Genomic DNA, 26,386 nt, shown 5'->3' on the forward strand with positions numbered 1-26,386 from the left:
CAGGGATCTCTGACATCAGGCCGCTTTCTGTAGAAACCAGAGGTCAAGGCTGTGGAGGAACTGCTGAAGGCCTAAGTGGACACCCCACCCCTATAAGAGAGTTCCGGGGCTAACCAAAACCTCTGGGTGGAGGCCTAAGGTGGGGTGCCCAAGGCAGGGCTGAGATAAATACTCAGGGTGCATAGGCCTCTGGATGTGGAAGGGGACAGGGCCCCATCCTGAGGGAGGGACCGCTAACTCAGTGGGTAAGTTCTTTGTGTCTCACTGACACAGATTTTAAGAAAGATGGAGATTGCATCTGGGGAGCAGGTGAGCTTCAGGTGTGGGCGTGCTGGGGCCAGAGTCCAATCTGGAGCTAAGGTTCATCTCCCAGACAAGAGGGGATGGTGCTGGAGGTCTTAGAGGAGACACAGGGTTAAGGGACCCATCTTGAAGTCAGTGCCTCATCTAATAGGTCACAGATGGAGGGAGAAGGTATCTCTGGGCGGTGGGGGTGGGGGTGGGGGTAGGGATAGAGAGGGGACTGGCTGTATTCGGCACCTGAAAAGCAGCCCTGCCTCTGCACCAGAGGGCTTGGTCCATCCCTTTAACCAGGGCTTGACATTGCCTTTCCCTGGGAAAACAGTGGTGGAAGAGAAGTCCAGAGGCCAGCTTGCCTCTGCCGCTGGGAGAGAGATGGTGGTTTTTCTTAAAGTTTTGCAATGCAGTCCAATAGAACTTTCTGTGCTGATGGAAACGTTCTATAGCTTGTTGTTCAACATGGTAGCCATGAGCCACATGTGGCTACTGTGACTGAGGAACTGAATTTTACACTTTTTTAAAAGATTTTTTATTCATTTATTTGACAGAGAGAGAGAGAGAGAGAAAGAGTGCACAAGCAGGGGGAATGGCAGGCAGAGGGAGAAGCAGGCTCCCCACTGAGCAAGGACCCTGATATGGGGCTCCATCCCAGGACCCTGGGATCATGACCTGAGCCGAAGGCAGCTGCTTAACCAATTGAGGCACCCAGATGCACCATTTTATTTTATTTTAATCAATTTCATTTTAAATAGCTTCCTACAGCTTGTGGCTACAGCATTAGACTGGAGTGCATCCTCACTAGCATTCTGTTTTGTAGCCTTTGCAGACATGACTTCTGCAAAATGTCCTAAAATAAGACAATTAACCACAAAGCACTTGTCCCTATCACGGGCAAAGGGCAGTTAAGACATAAGCCCCCAGATGTCAGCAAAAAGAGACCATCAGCACATTGATATTAACCTAATAGGTAGACAGATAATATGACCAAAGCCCTGATTGGCATGACTCAGCACACCCTGATTGCTTAAGAAAGTTCCACTGAAGAGCTCATAAAAACCCCTAAACTTAGAAACTCTGGGGGCAACCCTCTCAGGCCCCCTCCCTCTCTGGTAGCTTTCTACTCTTGTTCAATAAACATTGCCTTGCTGCCCACCAAAAAAGAAAAAATAAGACGGTGGTTCATAGCACAGCCCTGGAGAATGCAATGCCCTTCCACAGCCACAATCTTTCTTACAACTCACATAACTCTTTGAGGCAGGAATTTTCAGCCCCATTTTGTAGACGAGATCATGGAGGCACCAGTCCAAGGTCACACAGCAGGGATGTGCCTGAGCTGGGGTCAAACCAGATCCTCCTGACTCCCGGCCTCATGTTCTTTCTGATACCAAGTAGCTGATCACAGAGGCTCTGAGCGGGTGGTAGGAGCAGGCCACACGGTGAGAGCTATTTCCAGAATCCCTCCAGGCCTGCCCGTTCTGAGTTTGGTCTCCTCCCAGAGGCAGGGGTTTGTGTGGAAAATCTGAACAAATCTCTGCTCCACTGTTCTGGAGCCAAGTGAAGGTAGAAGGGGCACAGCCAGAAGGTGGGGGGTTGGAGGAACGATACCTTCTATTTCTTACTTTCAAAGCAATTTCGGGAGTTTTCTTTTTGTTCCCCTCTCTTTTGGCATCCTGCTAACTGCACAGAGCTGAACTCCCAAGGCTGAAACTTTCCACATGTCCAATCCTCAGTGAGGAGGAGAGTGCCAGGAGAGTGTGGAAAAGCCAGGGTTCAGGAGGAGCCCAAATTATGAATGGCTAAGAGCTGGCATTGGCTTGTGAGCACAGGAAGGCTGATAGAGCCTCGCTTGCTGGTTGTCTGGGGATGGTGGCCTCTGGTTGGTGGGGGAGTGGCCGGGTGGGCGGAGGGGAAGGATGTGCCCTCGATGGCTAAACATGGACATCAGGGCATCCTGCTCCACAACCTTTACCAATAATTAATCAATGAATACACACTAAAGCCATATACCCCATCCTGGGTTGATTTCTCAAGGATAAGGCATGATCTCTGCTCTCGTGGGAAAATGGGAGAGATGGGGCTCCAAGAACAAAACATGAAGGTTTCCCTGCTGGCCATGGCTGGGAGTTTTCTCTCTCAGAATTCTCATAGCACTGCATGGAACTGCCCCTCCCCGGGCCCTCGGCATTTCCTTTTTTTTTGCTTTATGCAACAGCCCCTGCCATCGGCCATTCTGACATGGATGGTTTCCTTTCTGGTACTTCAGCTCTGAAATCTGTGCTCATTTGACAGGAATGTTTTGCTTCAGTCTCCTTTCAACAAGAGGCCACATGACCACTATGGCCAAAGGGTCCCAAACTTTTAGATTACATGCACCCATAAAATATCCCTATACACCACAGGTACCAAACTACAGTTGGCAGCTTTTCATTTTGCCAAGTGAGGATGTTAGAAATCCAAATTACCATTTGCCATCACTTTTAATGAAAAAAAAAAAAATAGAAAAGACACAATCTCAAAATAAAGGATGCTTTTTAAATGGGAAAAATAGCATTACACAAAAACTCAGACCAGTAAAAACTGTCATAAGAATGTATCCTTTGACAGATGGGCCCTAGGAATCACCACTTGGAGCCATTTGGGGGTGATTTTCAGGGTAGTAGAGAGAGAGAAGAGAAGAGTTTATGTGCCAGACTCATGATGCAGATGCTCGGCTCAGAACAAAAGCATGACCACTTTTAGTGAGGATGTCCGGTGGTTCCCTGCATCTTGCTAAAACACGTACAGCTTGAGAGAGGATGCAGATGGAATGGGCGAGAGCTGGCTCAACACCTCAGAAAACCTGACACTTGTTGGAGGATCTTCCTTGGCAAATCTGACCTCTGTGCAATTTCAAAAATGGTTGATCCAGAAAGGTTATCTTCCCAAGCAGGTTTTTTCCATCAACAAATTGGGCTGGCTTGGAAGCCTTTTAGAACTTTTATTTACCATGGTGTTACATAAGTATATAAAAGCTATTTTTATGATTTCCCCCAACCACCCATTTTGTACGAGCTGTTCATTGCACCCACCGAAGTTTGCCAACCCTGGTCCGAGAGACTTGCAGTCATGCAGTGTTCATGGGAAACCACTCAGGCCTTCCCTTTTTGCTTCCTCCCAATACTAAAGCAGGGCCAAGACCTGCCCTGGGCAAACCTGCTTCCCCAGTGTTCACCAGCCTTGGTTTGGCTGCCAGGCTGGTCTCTGGTGATGGTGGTGATGGGGCCTGGTGGGTGGTCAGGTGCGGGCCAAGTCTGCTTGGGCAGATGGAGTGGCAGCCAGGCCATAGGCCCAAATCCTGCCATTGTGGCACTTTGTTTTTGGGGAAGCACTCAAGTTTACAGTTCTCTGACATGGTCTGTTTATCTGGAGACCTGGGGCTTGCCAGGAAGTCATGCCAAGGCACTGAGGAAAATGCTCTGGCATCAGGATCCAGCTCATGTCTGGAATCCTGAAGTGAGACCTGTTATTTCCCCCACTCTACCCTGAGTGAGCAGATTGCCCTTGATTGACATCATGCCCAATCAACTCATCCTTTGTGTCTCTGATCAGCATCACTTCCTCTAGGAAGCCTTCCCCGACTTTCCCTTCTTCCGTGTGAGACAGTGCATTTTTTTTAAGATTTTATTTATTTGAGAGAGCATGAATAGGGTGAGGGGCAGAGGGAGAATCAGACCCCCTACTGAGCAGGGAGCCCAACTCCAGGCTTGTACCCAGGACCCTGGGACCATGATCTGAGCAGAAGGTAGGCCCTTAATCACCTGAGGCACCCTGACACAGTACACTTCTTGAGAGGTCCTCTCGGGGCACCTGGATGACTCAGTCAATTTGGCGGCCGACTCTTGATTTCAGGCTTAGGTCATGATCTCAGGATTGTGAGATCTAGCCCTGAGTTGGGCTCCGTGCTTAGTGTGGAATCTGCTTGAGAATCTCCTCCCCCCTCTTCCCTTCCCCCCAACTGATGCCCTCTCTCTCTAAAATAAATAAATAAAATCTTTAAAAAAATGAGAGGGGCCCTTTCTCCCACAGGCTGAGCTCATACCTAGTGAGCAGAATGTTCACCGAATAAATGCATGAGCTGGTAAACATGGTCCATCATCATCTAAGATTTCTGGTGTGGGCTTTGGAGAGGGATGGGGTCCTGAAGTCTCCACCACCTGCAAAGGTGCATTTGGTGGCTGACTGGAAGCCAACAGAACCTTTCATCATCATCGGCTCCGGGTCAAGGTTCAGAAATGGTAGGGAGGAAGGACCGTACCAGCCCTGCTGGGAGGCTGTGGGGAGGAAAGAACCTGGGCTTTGCAGTCAAACAGACCTGGATTTGAATCCTAGATCCACCACTGATGGCTAGGTGACCTCAGGCAAGCTTTTAAGCTCTCTGAGCTTGAGGCCTTATTTATAAAATGAGACTCATAACCACACTCGCTGCAGAGGATTGTTGTTAGGGTTAAATGAGATAGTACATGCAAAGTGCAGTACCTGCAGAGTATAAGTGCTCCATAGACAGTAGCTGCCACAATAAAAATAGGAGTTCTTGCATCATTGCTACGCATATCCTGGGAGCTAAGGATGCAAAGAGGTATAAGGGGCAGTTGCAGGGCCTGATCATAGTAGCTGGGGAATTGAGTCACGTATGTGGAAAACCCATCACGCCGATTGCGGCCCTTGGAGCGTACCCGATGTGTGGTGTGCACAGTGAGTGCGGTTCCTCATTGCTCTGAGGAGGGCGCACTGGCTGGAGGCGGTCATCAGGGATGGGCAGGAGGCCTTGAAGGAACAGTAGGACTTAGGTAAGTGGAAAGCAATGGGAAAGAGTTCCAGGGAAGGGACACAGTGCACACAAAGGCAGAGAGAAGAGAGAGCCATACCCACTGGCCAGTCTGGCTGCAGCAGGTTGACTTAGAGGGATTTATCTTTAGAGGGGGATCAGACACAGGTGTTCAGTGCTAGTCTATGGACTTGAATCCTGGAGGCACCCGGGAGCCAGTGAGTATCTCCGAGAAGGAGGTGGCGTGGGCCAAGTGGAATTTTGGAGAGATTTCTTCAGACCGACCATGGTTTGGATTCCAGGCCTGCTGTCAGAGACGAGAGTATAGCTCAAGTGATCCCAGGCTCAGGGGCTAGGGAGTGACGCCTGGGAGTTTACAAATGCACTTAGAATAACTGAGGCCCACGAGGGTCTGCATCATCCGCCTCTGTTTCCCTGACCTTGAGTGCTCCCTGCTATCATCAGACCCCAGCCTCCCTGGACCTCTGGCACCTCCTCGAACATACCATGTTCTGTCCAGCCCCAGAGCTTTATCTGGGGCTGTTCTTCCCGTCTAATGTTAGGCGCGGGCCACTGCATCACCCTGTTTGTCTCCATAGCCTGAGATACTGCCCCAAGGTAACTTGATGCTATTTTCTTATTTGCCATTGGTCTCCCCCACTGGACTGCAAGCTCCAGGAGGGCAAGGACTTCGTGCCCAGTGCCTAGTACACAGTAGGGGCTCAGCAAATATTTGTTGAATGAATGAGTGACAGATGGAGGGGACCTTGGATTTAGAGGGTACAACATGAGCCTGACCATGCTCTCCTGGGCTCCCCCGTGTCCCCCAGAGGAGGTCCTGGGAGGAGTGGGTCAGGGCCCTGCCGCCCAGTGTGTTTCTCTGCACAGGACTCTCTCTCCCATGGCTGTTAGTCACTGGAGGGGGCTCCAGACTCGGCAAGGTGAGGAAGGGCAGTGAAAAGTCACGGCGCTGCCGACCCATTGCTGCAGAACAGCACCAGCTTGGAGGAAGGGGCCCAGTTCCAGCCCCACTCTGCCTCCAGGCTGATCCCAGGGCCTGGGAGACAGAGTCCTTCCTGCTCCTGGTCAGGGGCTCCAGCACTTGCTCAGGAGGGTGGGAGCTTTGAGAACCCTTATGATGCCCCCCAGCCTCCCCAGCCTGCCCCTCAATTGATTCATGAGAAAATCGGGGCTCAGTGAGATCAAGATCACACAGCTCACAGAAAACAGGAAAACCCCAACCACTCAGCCCCCCACCACCCTGACTCTCAGGCCAGTGTTGAGCCCTTTCCCATTAAAAAAAACTCATTCATTCATTCATTCATTCATTCATCCATTCTTTATTGAAAATCTACTCTGTGTCAGTCTCTATTCCAAGTGCTGGGGCGACTGGAGGGAAGAAAACAAAACATCTGCCCCCTGGGACTTTCAGTCTGAAAGGAGGGGCTGACAGCTAAAAGTGAGCACAAGCATACAATACAAAGTCAGGTGTCCTGCTGGGAGTGCTCGACACCTTTGGTCACTCAGTCCCTGATGGGCTGTTCGGAGATGACAGGGTAACCCCACCCTGGGGACCGACAGGTGGAGCGGTGGCAGATGGGCCCAGGGAGCTTTCTGAGGCCAGAGTTGGGCTTCCTGCTGGCCTGGTGGGGGGGGGGGAGGCACACAGCAGGCGGCCCTCCTGACAGGAAGGTGTCAACCCCCTTGCCCCCGCCGGCCCTCACCGCTCTCCCTTTTCTCCCCAGCTGTGTGCCAGCCGCCGTGCCAGAACCGGGGATCCTGCAGCCGGCCCCAGCTCTGCGTGTGCCGCTCTGGCTTCCGCGGAGCCCGCTGTGAGGAGGTCATTCCCGAGGAGGAATTCGACCCCCAGAACTCAAGGCCAGCACCGCGACGTGCAGCCGAGGGGTCCCCTAACCTTCGCAGGAGCAGCGCTGCCGGAGAAAGCACCACAACCCCCAGGGCGCGGTCACTGGCATCACAACTGCCGCCGGCCAGGTGAGTCCCCTCCTCGGTGGGACAGTGGATCCAGGGGCACTGTCCCTCTCCAGCGGGGCTTCTTCCTCGGGACCATTTGGTGAAGACCTTGGTGGAGAAGACCAGAATTATCCTTCCTCCTCCCTGCTCTCCTACCCCTCCCTGCCCTGACCACAGGGGCCGTGAGTGAGCAGGGAGGTGAGTGTTGGGGTTGGCACAGGCTTTGCCAGGCTGGGGTGGCCAGGGGAGCTGGGAGATGGAGTCGCTACCCTCCAGGTCCTAGGAGGAAGCTGAAGAGAGCATAAACCCTCTCACTCTCTTGTTTCGAATCCTGTCGTGGCCACTTCCTGGCTGGGTGGCCTTGGGCAATTTATTTACCTCTCTGATTCCTCACAGCGAGGTGGGGACAATGATGATCATCACAAGCGTGGAATTGTTGTAAGGATTAAGTTAGTTAATATAAAGAAAGTGCTTAGAACAGTGGCTGGTACATAGTAAACTCTTTATAAATGTTTTCCCCCTCCCCCTCCTCCTCTGCCTGTGGTCCATGCAGGAAGGCCCCCTCTACCCAAAGAAGCCCTTCAGTTCACTCACTGCCCAGCAATAACTTCTGTCCTTGAAGGAAATCGCAGGAGCATGTGGGGGGAGGGTGTAGAATAAAATGTGGGCAAGGAGAACGTTCACGGGCAAGATTCCCTGGCCTGCTTGCCAGCCAACCTGGCTAGACTTTTTGTAGCTCTGGACAGGAAATCTGAACTTTGTAAACTGGTCCATTTCTAGGGGGCTGTGTTTTCCTTTTGTTTTTTCAGGCGAGTTTTTCCATTCACTTCCTACTTAAGATGTTCTTTCTAAAAGGTTGCAACCTTGTCTTGCTGAACTAAGGGAAAAAAGAATTTGTCGTCTGGGAGGCCAGGAGAACCAGGGAAAGGAGGCTGGCCTCAAGGTCAGGGCCCCAGCGGGAAGGCTCAGGAGAGAAGAGAAAGGAGCTTGAGATTATCCTACAGCTCTGAAGCAGGGGGCAACGGGAGTCTCAGTAAGGTGGGGTCCCAGAGCCCCAAGCACCCAAGCAGATAGTTTACAAGCGTAGCCAGAAGCACAGAGAATAGAGGGATGCACTCTGGTTGAGGTGTGGGGAGATCCAAATCAAAACCAGAAGAACCAAACCCTTTGGCCAAGGCCTTGGAATGCTGGGGCAGAGAGGGGGGGGCAGAGCTGAAGGCCAGGTAGACAACACAGGGGCCAGGGTGGATGGCCTGGGATCGGCTGTGAGCAGGTGGGCAGGGCCTGAGCCCTGTGATGATTGGTCCCAGCCAATGGTCCAAGGTGGGTGGGCCTGGTGTGAAGGCACCTGGAAGACCGCCAGAGGTACCAGCTCCAGGGTCAGCCAAGGGCAGGACGGAGCAAGCATTCCCCTGCAAGCTCTCTTTTGGCTTGTAGGATTCATTCCATTTATAATGCATGGAACCCCCGTGTATGCACACAAGTGAGTATGGGGGATAGTTGCTTGGCAGGTCATTCTCTCCCTTGCACCCTTGAGTCAGAGCTGTTTTATAGCCCCTGCCCCATCTGCCCAGCTCAGCCCACTCCTCCCAGTACCACTTTCTCCAAAAAGCCCCCCTAATCACTTCCACCCAGCTCTCTGACCCCCCTGCAGCGCATACCCTGTGGATCTGCGCCCTTTCTGCAATCAGATTGTGTGGGCTGAGCCCTGGAAGGCAGAGACTCCTTCTCTCTTTGGATCTCCCCAAAGCTCCTCCCATAGTCTTAGCTTAGAAAAAAGGCTCGGGCGCCTGGGTGGCTCAGATGGTTAAGCGTCTGCCTTCGGCTCAGGTCACGATCCCAGAGTCCTGGGATCGAGTCCCACATCGGGCTCCCTGCTCCTTGGGAGCCTGCTTCTCCCTCTGCCTCTCTGTCTCTCATGAATAAATAAATAAAATCTTAAAAAAAAAAAAAAAGAGAAAAGGCTCAATCCCCATTTGCTTCACTGGGTCCAAACTATAGAGTTACCTAAGAAAAGGCCCACCCACTGTCAAACCCTCACCCTGTACCCAGAACCAAGGGCAACAGCCCCTGTGCTGCTCCGAGTGCAGGAAGAGGGGGCTCTGCGCTTCCTGACGGAGCACCCTACACTCTGCCTCCGGGTGGTCTGTTCCTCTGCTCCCCGCAGCAAGAGCTCTTGGAGACTAGGGACTATGTCCTGCTCTTTCGTGCAGGCCTTGGTACCTAACAACAGGCTTGGCTCACTGTAGGTGCTCAATTTACGTAAGCTAAATGAATGAATGGATGCGACCCGATGCTGGGGAGAGGAGGAGCTGCGGGAGCCTTCCCTCCCCTGCAAAGGAGTCACTGTGTGCAGGAGGTAGTGGAGGGCGAGGGCCCCCAGGGAGGTCGGTGGCCCACAGCAGGGATATCCTCTTCCAGCTTCAATGGCTCCCTCGCCAGGGGCTACTGTGATGTCGTGAATGGGCTGCCGCCTCCAGGCCGGCCCGGTCTGTCTCTGCCCTGGGACCTCGGTGCCATGAAATCTGGGAAAGTCCGAGTGGCCCACTGTCGGCCCAGCTGTGTTTTGCTTTGAGAGGCCAAATCCCGCTTGCCTGGTGGTGTCAGACATTTCCTGTGAGCTTGGCTACGTTCCCCAAGCAGCCGTTGGCCTCTTTCCCGATGGCAACTTGCACTGGCCCTTGGTGTCCAGAGAGAGGGAGTGACATGAAGCAGGGGGCATTCTAGAAGCCAGAGGGGGGCCCAAAATATTTAGAGAGGGGAGACACTGCAAGGATTGGTGATGCCAGAGACCCCCTTCAGGAGAGCACTAGACTGAGGCCAAGAGCCTTGCGTTCCAGAAGGAAGTAAAAAGGGAGGGGCCAGGAGAGTCTCAGGCAGCCACAGCAGCATGCCCTAAGGAGAGCCAGACAAGGGTTGATGTTGTCCGGCTGTGGCCTGGGCTGGCTGCAGGGGCCTGGAGACTCCCCCTGAGACACAGGTCCAGGCTTCTTCCCCAAGCCTGGGCAGAGGGCCTGTCCCGCCTCGGGAGCCAGAACCAGGCAGCTGGGGACAGGCCTTATGAGGTTGAGGTTGGGGCAGTCACAACAACCCAGGAGCAGCCAGCCTGGGAAACCTGCTTTACATCCACGCTTCTCAAACTGCCTCGGGCATGGGCATCACCTGGGAACTTGCCTGCAGGCAGCTGCTGATTCTGTAGGGCAGGGGAGAGCAGCTCTAATGTGGTCTCTGGTGGTGCTGAGGCTGCCGGTCCACGGACCCCACTTTGAATAGTGAGGGTCCAGCCTGGGCTTTGGATTCAGATAATCCTGGGGGTCCAATTCTGGATTTACTACTCACCAGCTGTGTGACATTTAGGCATGTTTCCTAACCTCTCTGAGTCAATCGTTCCCCACCTGATAGGAGTACAGAAAAGATGAAATGAGACCATGTGAGTAGAACACTTAGTCTAGTATAGTGCCCGATAGGAGTTAATCCTCAATAGGTTTTGGCCGTCAGCAGGCTGGGTTTTTTTTGTTTTTGTTTTTTGTTAGGGGTTCTTGGGTGGCAAAGAGCAGACAAAACCTGGGGAGCCTGCGTGTGTGTAGGGACCCGCTCCGGGGAGCTGTCAGATCCCTCCCAGCCTCAGGGGAGGCTAGCAGGTCCCACCGTGACCCCAGTAGTGGGTTTGGTTGGCTGGCTGGCTCGTTCCACCAGCACCGTTCTTACCAGCCCTATGGGAGAGGGGGCCGAGGGGAGGTGTCGCATCGTTTCTCAGAATGGGAGGCACCTCCAAGGGGTTTGCTCCTTAGCCTGACCTAGAGGACCTAGAGGCTGGGCCCTGGGGACATTCTAAGCAGGTTTGCTCCTGACTTGGGCAACAACGGGCCTGGGGGATGGTGCTAAGCGGGTTTGGTAGGGAGATGTCTAGGAAGCTGTGGGCCCCATGCTGGTGGCTCTCCGTGGGCTGCTCCCCCAGAAGGCAGTTCGGGTCTGCCTTCTTTTACCGACCCGGTCTCTCTCTCTCCTGGATCTTCTTGTCTCCACACACCCCACGTCTTCATCCACTGTGTTAGTTTCTTGTGGCTGCCATAGCGAATTGCCACAAACGAGCCACTTAACCCAATGCAGATGTGTTATCCTACAGCTCTACGGCTCAAACATCTGCCGCGGGTCTCACCAGGTCAGAGTCAAGGTGTCAGCAGGGCTCAGTTCCTGGAGGCTCTTGGGGTGAATCGGTTTCCTTGCTCATTCAGGTTGGTGGCAGAATTCAGTTCCTTGCAGTTGTAGGACCAAGGTCTCCATTTCTTGCGATCTGTCACTTGAGGGCTGTTCCTAATACCTAGAAACCCCCTCTACTCTTTGGCTTGTGGCCACCTTCCTATCTTCCAAGCCAGCAATGGCACGTGAACTCTTCATGTTTTGAATCTCCCCTCTGCTTCTTTCTTTGGCTGAATCTCTCACTGACTCTTCTGCCTTCTTCTTTCACTTTTAAGGGCCTATCTGATGACAGATGACATAGCCCCCCCCACCATGTGATGACACTCCAGGACACATTCCCTCTTTTGTCAGCTGATGGGCAACCTTAGTTCCACCTGCTACCTTAATTACCCTTTGCCATTTATTTTTTAAGTTTTAATTCCAGTGTAGTTAACATACAGTGTTATAGGAGTTTCATTCCTTTTGCCATTTAATGTAACATATTCAAAGGTGTAACACCAGGGGACAAAGATCATGGGGGCCAACCAAACCCACCCACTGCAGCCCATTCCAGCTGGGATCCCCCAATTTGAAGTGTAACAGCTCCCCTTGTCGGGGTCTTGTCATAGGGCAGCCCTCCATGATCTGGCCCCCAAAACCTTTCTGACATCTCTGATGTCAGCTTTCACCATTCATTCTCCCCATTCACTCTGCTTCTGCCACACTGGCCAGCTGGTTTTTCCTCAAATATGCCAGAGATGCTCCCACCTCAGGGCCTTTGCACTTGCCAGCCCCCCTCCTTAGAATACTGTGTTAGTATTTCCTAGGATGGCCATAACAAATGACCACAGACTGAGTGGCTAAGAACAACAGAAATGTATTCTCTCACAGTTCAGGAGGAAAGAAGTCCAAAATCAAGGTGTCGATTGGGTTGTTCCTTCTGTGAGAGAGTCTGTTTCATGCCTCTCTCCTAGCATCTGATGGCTCCCATCAATCCTTGGTGTCCCTTGGCTTGTAGCTGCATCACACTAATCTCTGCTCCATTGTCACATGGCCTGCTCTGTGTGTGTGTGTGTGTGTGTGTGTGTGTGTGTGTGCGCGTGCGCGCACGGACATGGGCGTGCATGAATTTAAGGCCCACCCAATCCAGTATAATCTCATCTAAACCTAACTGATTACATCTGCACAGACCCTATATCCAAATAAGGCCCCAAATTACAGGTTGAGAGTTAGGACTTCAACACATTTTGGGGGGGAGACACGATACAACCCACATCAAACACTCTTTCTAGATACTCCCATGGCTTGCTTCCTCCCCCTTCAGGTCTTTTCTTCTTAGCGGGGTGGGGGTGGGGGGCTCTGTTCACCTGATTTAAAACTGCACACTCCCAAACACTCCCTACCCCACCCCCAGCAATTTGTCTCCGTTGCACTAGCGTCTTCTGTGTTTTACTTATTTATTTGATTTATCGTTTTTCTTACCCCCGTGAAAGGTCAGGTCCAGGAGGACAGGGTTTTTTTGTTTTTTGTTTTTTTAAGATTTTATTTATTTATTTGAGAGAGAGCAGAGGAAGAAGCAGACTCCCTGCTCAGCAGGGAGCCCAATGCAGGGCTCGATCCTAGGACCATGACCTGAGCCGAAGGCAGACACTTAACAGACTGAGCCACCCAGGCGCCCCGGGACAGGGGTTTTTATCTGCTTTCTTGCTGCTGATGACTGACGTGACTTCCCAAGTAGATCACTGCACCAGGAGCCACAGCAGGGGAGACCCAGGCCCCTCTCCTGGGGTCGAAGGCAGCACCTGCTGCCTGACAAAATGGCAAAGAGGAGATCGATGACCCAGAACCAGAAACGAGGTACCTGGGGCAACAGAAGGAACGAGAAGGTGCAGGAAGCAGCCAGTGTATGTCTCAGGGGACAGCGTTGGGTTTTGGAGCCAGGCAGGATTAAAACCCCGGTGCCTCTCAAACTAGTCATGCCATTCACTTCACCTCACTGAAATTCGGTTTCTTTGGCTCTGAAATGGGAAAACTAATGCCCCTCTCATAGGGTGCTTGAGAGGATTCATTGAAATAACATATGTGGAGGGGTCGGGGGTGTCTGGCACACAGGAGGTCCAATAAATGCAAAATCTCTGACCCTACCTTTCTATTCCCCATGCCTCTGACAAATCAGTGTGAGGTACCCTGTTTGCCAGGATGGGTTTTTCTCCACCCCACCGTCTGGACTTACAGATAGGGAAACTGAGGCAGGACAAAAGTTGGCAGCTGGGTTATGGGTCTGTTCTGGGAACCCGGGAGATGCTGACTTGGGCCAGTCTGAGGGCTTGCCAGGGTCCTCAGAGCCTGGGTTCTGCTCCAGGCTCCTCCCTGCCACTCCCCTCCTCTTCTCTGGGTGTCCACATGCTGCCACATGCCCTCCTCCGGCTCCTCTGGCTCCCTGGGGCGACATGACGCTCCTGTTTATCCTCGCTCCTCATTCAAGGCACCTTGGACCCAAGACAATTCTCCAATTCCCCTGGGACATGGTGAGGGCCTGACTCATGCTGGAAGGCTAGAATCCTTTGCCTCCTGGGGTCTCAGTTTCCACGTTTATAAATCAAAGACATAGAGTGGGTCTTCTCTGAGGTCGAGTTAATGGTCTCAGATGCTGGCCTCCGGCTTGGCCGTTTTCCATCCCAGATGGTGATGTGTGCTTACTCCCCTTTTATCCATTTCCAAGGTCGTGACAAGGACACATGATGCCTTCACCGGGACAGACCTTCACTGTCCCTGACAATCTGACCTCGAATCCTCCTTAGCGAGCCCCCTGTGGGTTAGCAGCCTGCGTCTTTCATTCTGTGTCACGCCTTCCTCATGGCCATGCAGTGGCGCCTCCCTGCCAGGGCAACTTCAGTCCAGGCTGAGGCAAGCGTTTGAGATCTCTGGGGATGGAGTGCCTTCTTTCCTTTCCTTCTCTCTCTCTCCTTTTTTTTTAAGCCTTATTTTTTTTCTGATTTGTTTTTGTAACTCTGAGCCCCAAGCTTGCCCCCTGGGGTTTTTTTTGGAGTTCCCCAACCCTTAGGACCTTGAATATACTATTTTGAAAGAATCAGGAGACCCAGTTTTGCTTCCAAGCTGGGACACTAAGTAGCTTTGTGGCTTTTGGCTAGCCACTTAACTTCACGAAGACTTCATGTCTCTATCTATAAAATAGGAAAGAAAATTCTTTCCTCACCGGGATGTTGTGAGGATTAACAAAAACATTGTGGGCAAAAGATTGCTTTGTGAACTGTAATGTTTATTGGAAGTGCTGGTTAGTGTTGTTAGTTAGCAGTCTTGACAGTGGGCTGGGGTATTTGCTTATGCCTCCTATTTGTGTATGGGTGACTTTCAGGAGAAGCTCCTCATTGAGGCCCTCTCTGACCACCTTTTAAAGGTTTTAGCCTTAGGGTTGACCTTAGCCACTGGACACAAACCAAGGAATGTACTTCATGGTGTGGATCATAGCGTCTACAATGGGTACCCCAACAGTTGTGCAGTGCACAGCCTGTGCAACTGTATGTGGTGATCCTGGACCTGGTTCCTTCCCAGGAGGGAGATGTCTCCTATCTCTCTATTACTTAATATTGTAACCCCCCAACTTGAGAATCCCCCTCATCTTGTTCACTTTTTATTTTCACAGTACTTTTTACTTTTTGTTTTCTAACTAACCTATAATTAACTTAATTTGTCATGTTCAGTATTTATCATCTGTTTTCCCCCAGCTACAATGTGAGCTACTCAAGGACAGGGATCTTGCTTTGTGCACTGATATATCCCAATCTCCTAGAACAGTGCCTGGTATATAGTAAGCGCTCGATAAATAAATATCTACTGAATGACCATCCCTATCGCAGTACATTCCCTATGGCTTCCTGGAGCAAAAAAAGATGGTCTTTGGTCCCTTCCTTTCTGAGCTGACACTCAGCCTATCCCCTAGAATGACACATATCAGGAAGGGGATCTTCCAGTCCTCCCAGCAGCTGGGTATCTGTCCACTCTATGCCCCTGGGCCTGGGGGCTCTGGAGCCAGGGCGGGCCTAGGGCAATACTTCTCCCCTAATGGTGACTAGAATGGGGAAGAGCCAGACTTAGCAGACCCTGAGGCATGCCAGGAGTCTGGTACAGGACTGTGGCATCTGTGAAGGGGGTCCCCTTCCAGTTTCTTCTGTCTCCAGGGCCTGAAAAGAGCCCCATGAACCCCCCTCCTTGGGCTTGTGGGTTTGGAAGAGGGAGGGCTTGGAGGAGAGTAGTCAGAGGGAGATGCTCGCTTGTGGGCCTCCAGCCAGAACAAATGGAGAGGGTTTTATTTTCCCAAGTCTGAAACCCCAGAAGCCCTGCTGCTGCTTTTTGAGGAGAGTAGAAAAAAATCTGCGTCTTAGCCAAGCACTTCCTTTCCTGTCCACGCCCCTCTCCCTGCTGCTCGCAAGAGCTTCTACAAGTGTAGATGGGCCCCATGAAGGTTTGTGGAGGGTCCCTCAGCACTGCCCAGGAGACTGCTTGGAGGAAGTAGCTAGGTCTGAAGCACTCCATTCCCACCAGGGAGAGGAGGGAGACATTCTGTGCTGGACTTCTTAGTCACTGGATACAACAGGAGATGGCCATCACATTATAGTCTCTATGATAGGTACTCCAAGAATTGTGCAGTGCACAGCCTGTGCAGCTGTATGAAGTGACCCTGGACTTGGCTTCTTCTCAGGAGGGAGATATTTCCCATGTCCCCCACAAAGCATGTTGCTTCAAAGCAGTCCTTTGTAGCTGGGTGTGGCTGCTGAGGTCCCTTCTAGAGTTCTCTGAAATGGTAGTGGTGTTTTGGGGGTGGACCTCTGGGGCTTTGAAGTGTGTTAATATGCAGCTCCTCAACCCACGTATGTAACTGAGACCCACAGAGCTCACAGGGCCTGGGCAGGGTCTTGGCTAGCCATGTGTGAGTAACAAAAAGACACAGGCTCTGGGCAAATGCGGCCCGAGGCATGCATTCTGGCTATGTTTTGCCTCTAGGCCTCATGGTCCTGCCAGAGATGGTGAAGAAGGAGCATTCAGCCCAGTGCGGACACCTCTGAGTTGGTGGATGCCAAGCTCAGGCCTCTGAGTGTTCAGGGAAGAAGGGAACCCAGCACCTTCTAACACCTCTCTTGCTCTCCACATAGGACAAGTGGGCGGGTTCCAGGGAAATGGTGTCTGCTGCTTGCACACTTGCTCTTGCCTTCCTTTCTCTCCTAGTTAAGCTTGAAGGTGAACATCTGGCCTGAGGCAGCCCCAAAATCTCTGATGAAGGCTGCATGACTCGCTTTTCCAGGATTCCCCCAGAGCTGACAGTTATCAGAACCTCCCCTGGGTGCGATTACAGAGGAGGGCTCCCTCCCAGCCATGCCCTGGCCCTGGCCCTCGACAGGTCCCTGAGATATGAGCTGCTCACCTCCCGTCTGCCGACAGCCTGCAGCACAATGATGGAGAAAGCTACAGAGCTTCTTTCTCTTCCAGTCCTCCCTCTTCCTCACCACCACTGAGGGCATCTCCAGCCCAGTGACATGTGGGAAAGAGATGTTACACAAATGTCTTCTGGCCAATCACGTTGAGTCTGAGTGGTGGAGTATAAATGGAGTGAGGTGGCAGGGCTGCACCTGCTGACAGGATGGGGATAATCACCAAGGAGCAGAGGGGTCCCAGAGACCTCCCAGTGCTCACCACTGCCCTGACCCTAGTCTCACCCCGATGGGGTGCCTAGAATTGTGGCTACAGAGGTGAATGTTGGGTAAGGATTGGGTGGGACTGGGGTTGTGGTTGGGGTGATACTCTATTTCACAAGAGGGTGGTGGTGAGGGAAAGAAGAGAGGATAACTTTAGTGTAGTATTACAGTGAGATTTTAACCTTAGGGTTGTGGGTAGTGTTGGGTTAAAGTTATGCTAGAGTAGAATTTAGGACTGGTGTGTGTGTGTGTGTGTGTGTGTGTGTGTGTGTGTGTGTGTGTGTGTGTGTGTGGTATGGTTGTTATTTTAACCTACCATTTATGGAACCTTATCGAGTCACCTGGCCCTCCTGTGCAAAACACTCAACAGGCACCACCTACAAATGGGGACCATATGACGTAGTGGTTACAAGCATGAGTCATAAGTCAGACCTCTGTTTCATCCGATTCTGTTGCTCACAGCCGTGTGATGCTGTGTGTTTCCTCGCCTCCCTGAGTCTCAGTGTAAAAGGATGATGCTAATGCTGACCGCACAAGGTTGTGTTGAGAATAAAATAAAAGAAGTAGATAAAATGCTGAGTCACATGGCTAAGTGCTCAATCCTCGAGAGCTGATACTCTTCCTTATCTGTATCAGAGTTCCAGGAGGAAACAGATGGCACATGCAGTGGGAACAGTGTGATAAAGGGTCTATTTGCAAAGGCACGGACAGGGTTAGAGGGGCAGGGTGCCAGTGGTTACTGGAACCAGAGCAGCTACAGCCACAGGAGAAAGCCTCTGTTGACCATGCTACTGCCCATCCCCTGCCCCACCGTGCCTGTCAGGAGGGAGTTGGGAGGATCAATACCTCCACTCCCTCTCCTGCCCTCTTGCTGGGTTTCCGCTTGGGCTGAACAGGACTGGAAAGCAGAGGGCGAAGGAGCCCCCCGGGGCCCAGAGTGGGGTGGAGAAAGGTCTAGAGGAGCAAGTGGAAGATCTCTAGAACATTAATGAGTCCTCACGGTGGCACTGCGGGGAAGGGCCATTCCAGTCCAGCTCTGCTCAAGACTCTGGGACCCTTGCCAAGCAGCCATTTTGCTAAACAGCCTGTAGAGCAGGTGAGCTCAGGCCGGTGCAGAGCAGCAAGCCTGGTGAGGGAGCCACAGGGACAGGGTCAGGCAAGGCATCTAGTGTCTTTGCAGGAAATTAGAGAAAACCAGCAAGAGCCTGGAGTAGCTTCTGCACAGCCCCGTGTGGGGAACAAAGGCAGCTTGTTGGGATCATTAAAACAGAATGAATGCAGTTCCCAGCATCCAGCTTAAAAAATAGTAACAACAAACATTTCAAGCTTGTGGCTGGACTCATAGCATTTAGCTGACCGAAGTCCTCTAGGATTTTTGTTTGAAAGGAAAAGGTTAGGGAGTGATGAAGCAAGAAGGGTCTGGAAACACAGTCAGTGCTGTTTTTCAGATGCCCCAAGGGATGGTTTGTCCCATCCGGTGGCTTTGTACAGAACTGTGGCTACTCAGTGAATGTCACCCTCTGGGGAGGGGTGTGTGTGTGCATGTGTGTGTGTGTGTGTGTGTGTGTGTGTGTGTGTGTGTGTGTGCGCACGCGCACGCGCATGCGGCATGGCTGGGAAAGCTATATGAAAGAACATACCTAAGAAATTATAATGGAGATTTTTTTTCAGGCTTTGTGAATTCTCCTTTTGAGCTCAAGGTTTTTAAATATATGTATATCGGGTTTCACCCCTTGTCTGGGACGCAGAGGAAGTTTCTGATTTATGGGTCCGGTAGTTTCTCCAGTTATGCGATCTTTAAATCTGCCATCAGTTAATGAATTTGCCGCTGTCAGAAAAGGCACTGTAAGCTTCCCAAGTGAAAATTCTTTACCAAAGTAAAGTGGTACCATGATAACACTAGTAAAAAAGGGGCTCAAATGTATACTTGTTTCCACTCGTGGAGCTAACAATCAGTGCCTTAGCACTCCTCTCCTAATCATTAACGTGTATGTGTGCGTGTGTGCACACATGCGCCCATGCATGCGCTCACACACACACACACACACACGCACACACACCACCTCTGGAGAGGGCTATGGAGGAAGGTTTAAGGCTTGCCAGATAATTTCCCAGAAAAAGATTAGGAAGGACAAATGGATTAAATGCAAAGTCATCCGATAACCACAGTTGTAAGATTGGCTGCTTAGGACCCAGAGGGGTGTGTATGCGCGTCTGTCTGTCTGCAGATGACATCGTGACGATCGCTAGATGATTTCCAATAACAAAATGTGAAAACACATAGTTGCTTTGTTAGCCACATAGCTGTGGTTTTGTGTCCGTGATTCATTGTGGAAGTGAGTAGCTGCAACAGGCATTTTGTGGGGGTTTTTTGTTCTTTTTTTCTCCTAAAAAAATATTTGTGAAAGGTCTAAAATTCAAGGAAGTCCAGTGTTTTTGAAAAGAAAAATCCCCATTCCTTGCAAAATGAAGACTGCAAATCAAACCCTCTGGAGCGACCACATGTCTGCTTCTAGCCCTGCTAAGCCTCAGGCCCTGACTACTACCTAATATGTCCACCCATGTGTGCACCCAGAGGAGGGTGGGGCTTGCCTCTCAAGGGAATCTGGTACTGCAGGGAGACCTGAGACAGGTCATGCCCTTGAGAATCATTCATCCCACATTTCTTTCTTTTTGGGGGTCAAGGTCAGAGCCCCTGGAGCAGGCAGTGGTGTGTGAGGGAGGGATTGTGAAACTATTGATTTCTTACAGTTAGATAAGCCTGGGTCTGAATCTCAGCCCTACCACTTAACAGCTCTGCCTGCCATGAGCAGGTGATTTAACCCAACAAGCCTCAGTGTTCTCATCTGTAAGTTGAGGATATCCGTCCCTTCCTTATAGAATTGTCAGGAGAATTTACTAATATATCCAAATGCATCTGGCACCTTTGACATGTTCTATGAATGGCACCCACCCTTATTTGTCCCTGGACTCTGGGGTTACCTGGGCCTTTTGTTTACATCAGAAAAGCAGCAGCAAGACCTAGAGACTCTGAGAGATTGCCCAGACCACAGGAAGTTGTTTCTGGCCCTAGTGAGGTTTCTTGTTGTGGGCAAGGGTGAGCAGCAGGGTGGGGAATATCATCCATCGAAGGCAGGCGGAGCTCAGGCCTTGAGACCCCACCCCAGCACTTCCCTGTCGGTGCTGATCCTGGCCAGAGTGATAACCTCTGTGTACTTCAGTTTTCTCTTCTCTAAAATGGGGGGTGGTCGTTCCTACATCATAGGGTTGTTGTGCTAATCACGTGAGGTATCAAACATAAAGAGTCTAGCAAAAAAATTTTTTTTTAATTTTTTTAAAGATTTTATTTATTTATTCATGAGAGACAGAGGGAGAGAGAGAGAGAGAGAGAGAGAAGCAGAAGAAGAAGCAGGCTCCCAAGGAGCAGGGAGCCCGATGCGGGACTCGATCCCAGGACCCTGGGATCATGACCTGAGCCGAAGGCAGATGCTTAACCATCTGAGCCACCCAAGCGCCCGCAAAAATTTTTTAAAAAATGAAATGCCTATAGTAGATGTCTGGCACATAATCAGGTGGTAGATTTGGGCTGCAACGATGCTGAAGACTCCTGAGGTTGGGGTCCTCGTTCTCATAGAAATCTCCTTTTGTTTATGGTCCTGGGGTCGAGTTTCAGCCCCAGGAAGAGCAGACTGACTGCAGGCTGCCAGGACTTTGGCCTGCCCCTGAGGAGTATATCCTTGACCCAGCCCCCGCCCCTCCCCCACCCCCCAGTAAGCCTCTCTGGGCAGGTCCAAAAGTGGGATAAACTCATCTGACATCACAGGCCTGTGTTTGCTGTCTGATAAGCCAGGCCTACTAAGCTCTGTGCATGGGGGTGTGTTATGGAGCATAAAGGGGTCCCAAAGACCATGAGCTGGGAAATCGGGGGTTTGGGAGGTGGGCATCTCATGCCAATTTGATGGTGGTGAAATGCCCATACACCAGGCTCTTCGTGGCTGTGGGAGATGGTCCAAGCTCAATCCTCTCAGCCTAAAGCTCTTTCCTTCCCCTGCTTCCCCTCGAGCCACTCCTCCTCTGATCTCCCGGAGCACCTGCCACGCACACCACTGTAGCAGCTCCGGGGAGAGCATGAAGGGCACGATAAGCTTTGCGTATGACATACGCAGGATAAGGCTGGGACCCTTGGCTCTACAGCTCAGTCCTAAAACATAGTTCTCAAGCTGCCGTGAGGATGTAGAGGTTTAGAGTACAGGCTCCGGATAGATCTATGTACCTGTAAGCTATAGATAGTCTATAGAATAGCTACAGGCTATCTGTGTTTGATTCCCAGCTCTGTTAGTCATTGCTGTGTGACCTTAGACTAGTTACCTAGCTTCTCTGTGCCTCATCAGTAAAATGGGGTTAATAATAATACCTACTTCCTACTTTTAAAGATGGTTAAATTAGTTAATGTATGGAAAGTGGGAAGAACCATGCCTGGATGTGTGAGGCACTGTAGAGCTATTTGCTCTTATTTTCTGTCATCCCTGGCCCCTTCTCTTTTACCTTTAACCAGACAAGGCTTCTTCTCCTTAAATACCAATAGCACATGCCCTAATGTGTCTCTGTATGCTCAGGGTTCTCTCTGCCTTGGGTGGACTCTGCCCTCCTGAGCCCTATCTCCAGCTCATATTGCACAACCACTAGAAAGCCTTCGCCGTGCATCCAGCTGTGAGACTCTTGGCACCTGATGCTTTTCTGCTCTTGGATGGTCATGAATCACCCATGTTCAGGGTCTTGTCCCAGGGCTGCTGGGTATGGCTTTGTGCGTTGTGCCCTGCACAAAGATATTGGTCAGGGTACGAAAGCGGCTAAAATCTAGCCTATGTTCTCAGCCAGCTCTGGCACCGTGAAGGAAATGGGGCCGCTTCTGTAAACTGGATCCCCAGAGGGGCCCCTTTTCTAGTTCACACAAAGGCACCAAGAGTGGGCCCTTCCCCACCCTCTGCCTCCTTGCTTGGAGGGAGCAAGATGCCTTTCCCACAGTACCCATGTGGGACTGTGCTCCTTATAAAATGCTCATAAATGCACCTTGGAAGTAGGTGAATGATGAATTCATGACATCCAGGTGCCCCATGAACTGACAAGTCTTCCGAGGGGAGGTTGGAGCCAAAGGTTTCCGACTGCCTGCTGGCACCAGCTGCTGTGGGACCGGGCCCAGCCAGGGCTGGAGAAATAGCTCCAGTGGGGAGAGAGGGCCAGAAGAGCCCCCTGAGAAGTTGAAAGTTCATGTGGTACCTATCTGGGCACAGTAGCTGTGTGCCCAGCACTGTGATGACTCCATGAAGAATATAAAGAGAATATAAGACTTGATCCCTTGCCTCCCTCTCTGGGGGGATCTGTGTTCCTGGCCAAGCTGCAGCACTTTGGGTGGTCTGCTGGGCCCAAAGGGAGATGGAGGAACTCTTGGAGGGGCCCTCTCCTCAGCTGGGAGGGAGAGGGCGATGACCCTAGCAGTTTGACACTTGGGCAAGCTGGGTAGAAAGTGAGGGGCATTTCTGGGGCCCTGGGCAGCCCGCTGTGGTTCCCCTGCTCTGCTCCCTCACCCAGCCAGGAGAGAAAAAAAGGGAATGCAGAGTTTCAAGGGGTCAGGGCTTGGGAGCCTGACAGCCTACAAGGCAGGCTGCTCAGTGTAAAAGGGTTTGTCAGCATGAGGTCGTGGGGGGTCCAGAGGGTGGAGGAGAGTGAGGAGGCCTAGCGGGGTCTCTGGGCCCTTGGGAGACTGAGGCAACAACTAGTACTTCAGGGCTGCTCTAGAGGTGGGGGTCAGGCCCCAGGCCGGGCTTGTGCCCCGCAGACATTCCCCTGGACGTGCACAACTCCCGCCAGCCTCTGCCTCTTATTTACCTACAAGGAAACAGGGGTGCTGTGTTTCCCCCTGAGCTGGCTGGGAGAGCAGAGCAGGCAGAGACTAGGCAGGACAGATTCCCACCCCACCCCCCGCCGCCCAGGATTCTGCCCCCTTCACACACCCCCCAACCTGGCAGAGGCATCCCCTGGGGTCTTTGTCCCACATCTCCAAGTCTCAGACCTGGGTGTGGGCAAAGAAAGACTCAGACCTTGGAGCAGGAGGATGTGACTCACAGGTAGCTGAGGTGGGGCTGGGTTGGGGACTCCGGCTGACCACTGAGGTCCCAGGGATTGGACACAGCGGGGTGGGCAAAACAGGGTGAGCGACAGAAGAGGTCTCAGGACAGCCAGTTCTCAGACATTTCAGGAGGGCACCAGGGAGTGAGGATGCCGGCGCTGATGACACATCAGTGTGCCAGGCAGAGGGCGGGTGCTGGGTCCCCCGGGCACCACCCCACCGAGCTTGCCGTGAGCCCAAAGGCCTATGGCTTCCTCTCTGGCACTCAGGAACAGCTCCACTATCCCAGGCACACAAAGCTCCTGCCTCTTCAGGGGTCACCCTGTCGCTGGTCAAAAACGTCCTTCCTCACACTCTGCTGAAACCTGCTCCCCTGTGGCATGGTCCTCGGTCTGTCCTCTGCAAATCCAGGCTCTTCCCTGCCACAGCCCTCCTCACATCTGATGCCAGATACTGCAGTCTGGGGGCAGGAGGGCAGGGTTTAGGAGGGTGCTGATTCCCCCAGGCAAGGACAGTCGGGGGACCCTAGTGCCTGGGGTAAGAGCGAAGCCTTCAGCGGACAGAGAACACAATGAGGGTAGTCAGGGGGACCTCTATCCACATAGTTACAGGCCAATATAGATTTTTGGGATTCCAATGCTGACTCCTCCATTTTTTATACTGCACTGTCCAATATGGTAATCACCAGCCCTATGGGGGCTATTTAAATTTGATTTAACGTAAAACTCAGCCACACTAGCCACATTTCCAAGTGTTCAAAAGCCACAAGTGGCTGGTAGTTAGCATATTGAATAGCGCAGACTATAGAGCATTTCCATCCCCACAGAAAGTTCTGATGGACACAATGATTCTAGACGAATGATCTTGGACAAGTTCCTTAACCTCTCTGGGCCTCAATTTCCTTTTCTGAAACATAGGGCTAATAACAATACCTAGCCCCTAAGGTGGTTGTGAAGATCAGATAACATAATGCAAATGTAACAATGAATACACAGCACAGGGTGCCTGGGTGGCTCAGTCGCTTGAGCATCTTGCCTTTGGCTCAGGTCATGATCCCAGGGTCCTGGGATCGAGTCCCGCGTCGGGCTCCCTGCTCAGCAGGGAGTCTGCTTCTCTCTCTGCCTGCCGTTCCTTCCCCCTGCTTGTGCTCTCTCTCTCTCACCCTCGCTCTCTCTTTCACATAAATAAAAATCTATAAAAAATAAAAAATATATACAATGCAGAATCAGCACTCAATACATAGTCATCATTATTGCTCAAGCCCTCCCCTCCTCCTGTCACCAAAGAACCCACCAACCTGGCACGTCTGGTACCCAGACGCTGGAGAGTGATAGCTGCTAAGTCATAGCCAGCCTGCCTCTCGCCTGCCCAGCCCCCATGCTGTGCATTGCCTAGACCAGTGGGCTCCCAGGCCACGGTGTCCTCTCCTCCTGATCCACCCTGGCCGGTTGCCCCCTTGCCCTCGGCTGAGGCGGGGCAGGTTTGTGGCAGGACCCGGAGCAGGAGGTCTGGTGACACTACAGTGGGTCCCTGAGGGTTTGGCACAAGGGCCGGCTGACCCTGGCCTGGGCCCGAGGAGAGATGGAGCAGAGAGAGAGCTCTGCGAGGGCTTCCCTTGTCTTGCCGGCACCCACATCCTCAGGGGAGACTAAGCCACCTGGGAGGCACTGGGGCCTGGGCACCTGCCACTACGGCCTGCAGTCACAGGAGAGCCAGAAGCGGGGACGGCATTCTGGAGGGCCCTCCCGGCCCCCTGGCCCCTCCTACCCGTCTGGCTGCTCCCCCTCTGACACCCTCACAGTCTCTTCCTCTGTCTGCCCTCAGGCCTTGGTGCTCCCCAGGCTCCTCCTCCACCCTTGCTTACTCTCTCTTCACGCCTCTATTTCTCAGAGGGTTTAGGTGTCAGGGCGCCTGGGAGTCATGAGGAATGCCATCAGTGTAATTAATCCCATGATTAGAGCTGAGAACAGTTTTATTAGCAGAAACTATGACGATCGTCTGGGTGTTCAAAATAAAACCCAGCTCTAGGCACACGCACATATCCGTGAGAGGAACATGCTGTCAGGTGAAGTGTGATGGGCCACTGCCACATTTTCCGTTAATATGCATTTACTGCTTATTCATTTGTTTTATCATGTGCTAGCCGACAAGGGGTAGCAGGTGCCAAAGGCTGGAAACAAATTTATGGGAACAAAACTTAGAACTCAGACCAATCTGTTCATTAACACATTTTCCCTCCTGAAATTGGGAAGTGTTAGCAGAGTTAACGCCTCAGTCTAGCAGGGAGCTCTGAAGCGGGGTTTGTTCTGCATGCTCTCCCTGAGTGCTGTCATCCCTCCCTCCTAAATCCTCCATGACCACCACCTCTATCCTTACAATGCTCCCGACTGTGCCCTGTCTCTCTCCTGAGTGCTGCCTCCTGGGTGCTTCCATGTGGAGATCCATCTTGAGGCATCCAACACTCGTTGTGTCCCAAACGGAGCCACTTCTTGGATCTCCCACTTGAGACCTTGGCCCCTGGAGCTCCCTCCACCATTGCTCTAAGCCACAACTGGGAATTCCCCATGACTTAACTATCCCTTGAATCCAGACTTTCTTCCTGGTCCCATCCTTGGTCCCTGCTAGCCCAGACCACAGCCAAAGCCTTCCAGCTGGCCTCCAGCCTGCCCCTCTCTGGTCCATCTGCACCTAGGTCATCTTTCACCAGAGTAATAATCATTTGAAAAGGCCTATCTCATCATGTCCTAGACCTGCTTGGAGACCATGAACATCTCAAGGCTAATATGCAGCCCCCGCCCCGTGCCCCCACACCTTCGCTGGAGTGTTGGACACTTTGCCCAGGCTCCATGGGAGCAGAGAGGGGTAGAGGGTCTTTGCCATCCTTGGACCTCAGTGCCTGGCATGTGGCAGGCATTCAGTAAGTGCTTCTTGAATGAGTGAAAGAAGGTGGGCTTCTCCAGAGACTCTTCCTCACCCATTCAATACAGCGCAGACACCTCTCTGATACTTCACGCTGTCCACCATTTGGACTGGAACCTATTCTTCTTCAATCCCCCAAATCTCAGTGTCCTCATCTGTAAAATGGTGATACAGCAATAACAAATGGTGGGGTAGCTCTAGGATGAACTTAACCTGGTTTGGTAACCTGGCTTCTGCCCTTGGGAGTTCTGTAACCTTCAGGAAGGGATAGAAACTTGCTACTCTCTGTTTTCTAGACTGTGAAATGGGATAATGAGTAACTCTTAGAGTTACGGAGAGACCTATGTGAGATGATGTGGGCAATGTGCATTA

General features: G+C 51.9%; 1 protein-coding gene across 3 annotated transcripts in view; it reads left to right on the forward strand.

The window, feature by feature from the left end:
- Positions 1-26,386, forward strand: part of LTBP2 (latent transforming growth factor beta binding protein 2) — a 98,276-nt gene that overhangs the window by 15,629 nt on the left and 56,261 nt on the right. For all 3 annotated transcript variants that reach the window (XM_088024514.1, XM_028102098.2, XM_088024515.1), the window contains exon 3: positions 6,850-7,099. In XM_088024514.1, the coding sequence (XP_087880640.1) occupies positions 6,850-7,099 (250 nt within the window). The remainder of the gene's footprint in view (positions 1-6,849; positions 7,100-26,386) is intronic.

This window comes from Eumetopias jubatus, unplaced genomic scaffold, assembly GCF_037043125.1.
Source record: "Eumetopias jubatus isolate StellerSeaLion01/CBP00866 unplaced genomic scaffold, mEumJub1_p1.0 scaffold_7, whole genome shotgun sequence".
Classification (NCBI taxonomy): domain Eukaryota; kingdom Metazoa; phylum Chordata; class Mammalia; order Carnivora; family Otariidae; genus Eumetopias; species Eumetopias jubatus.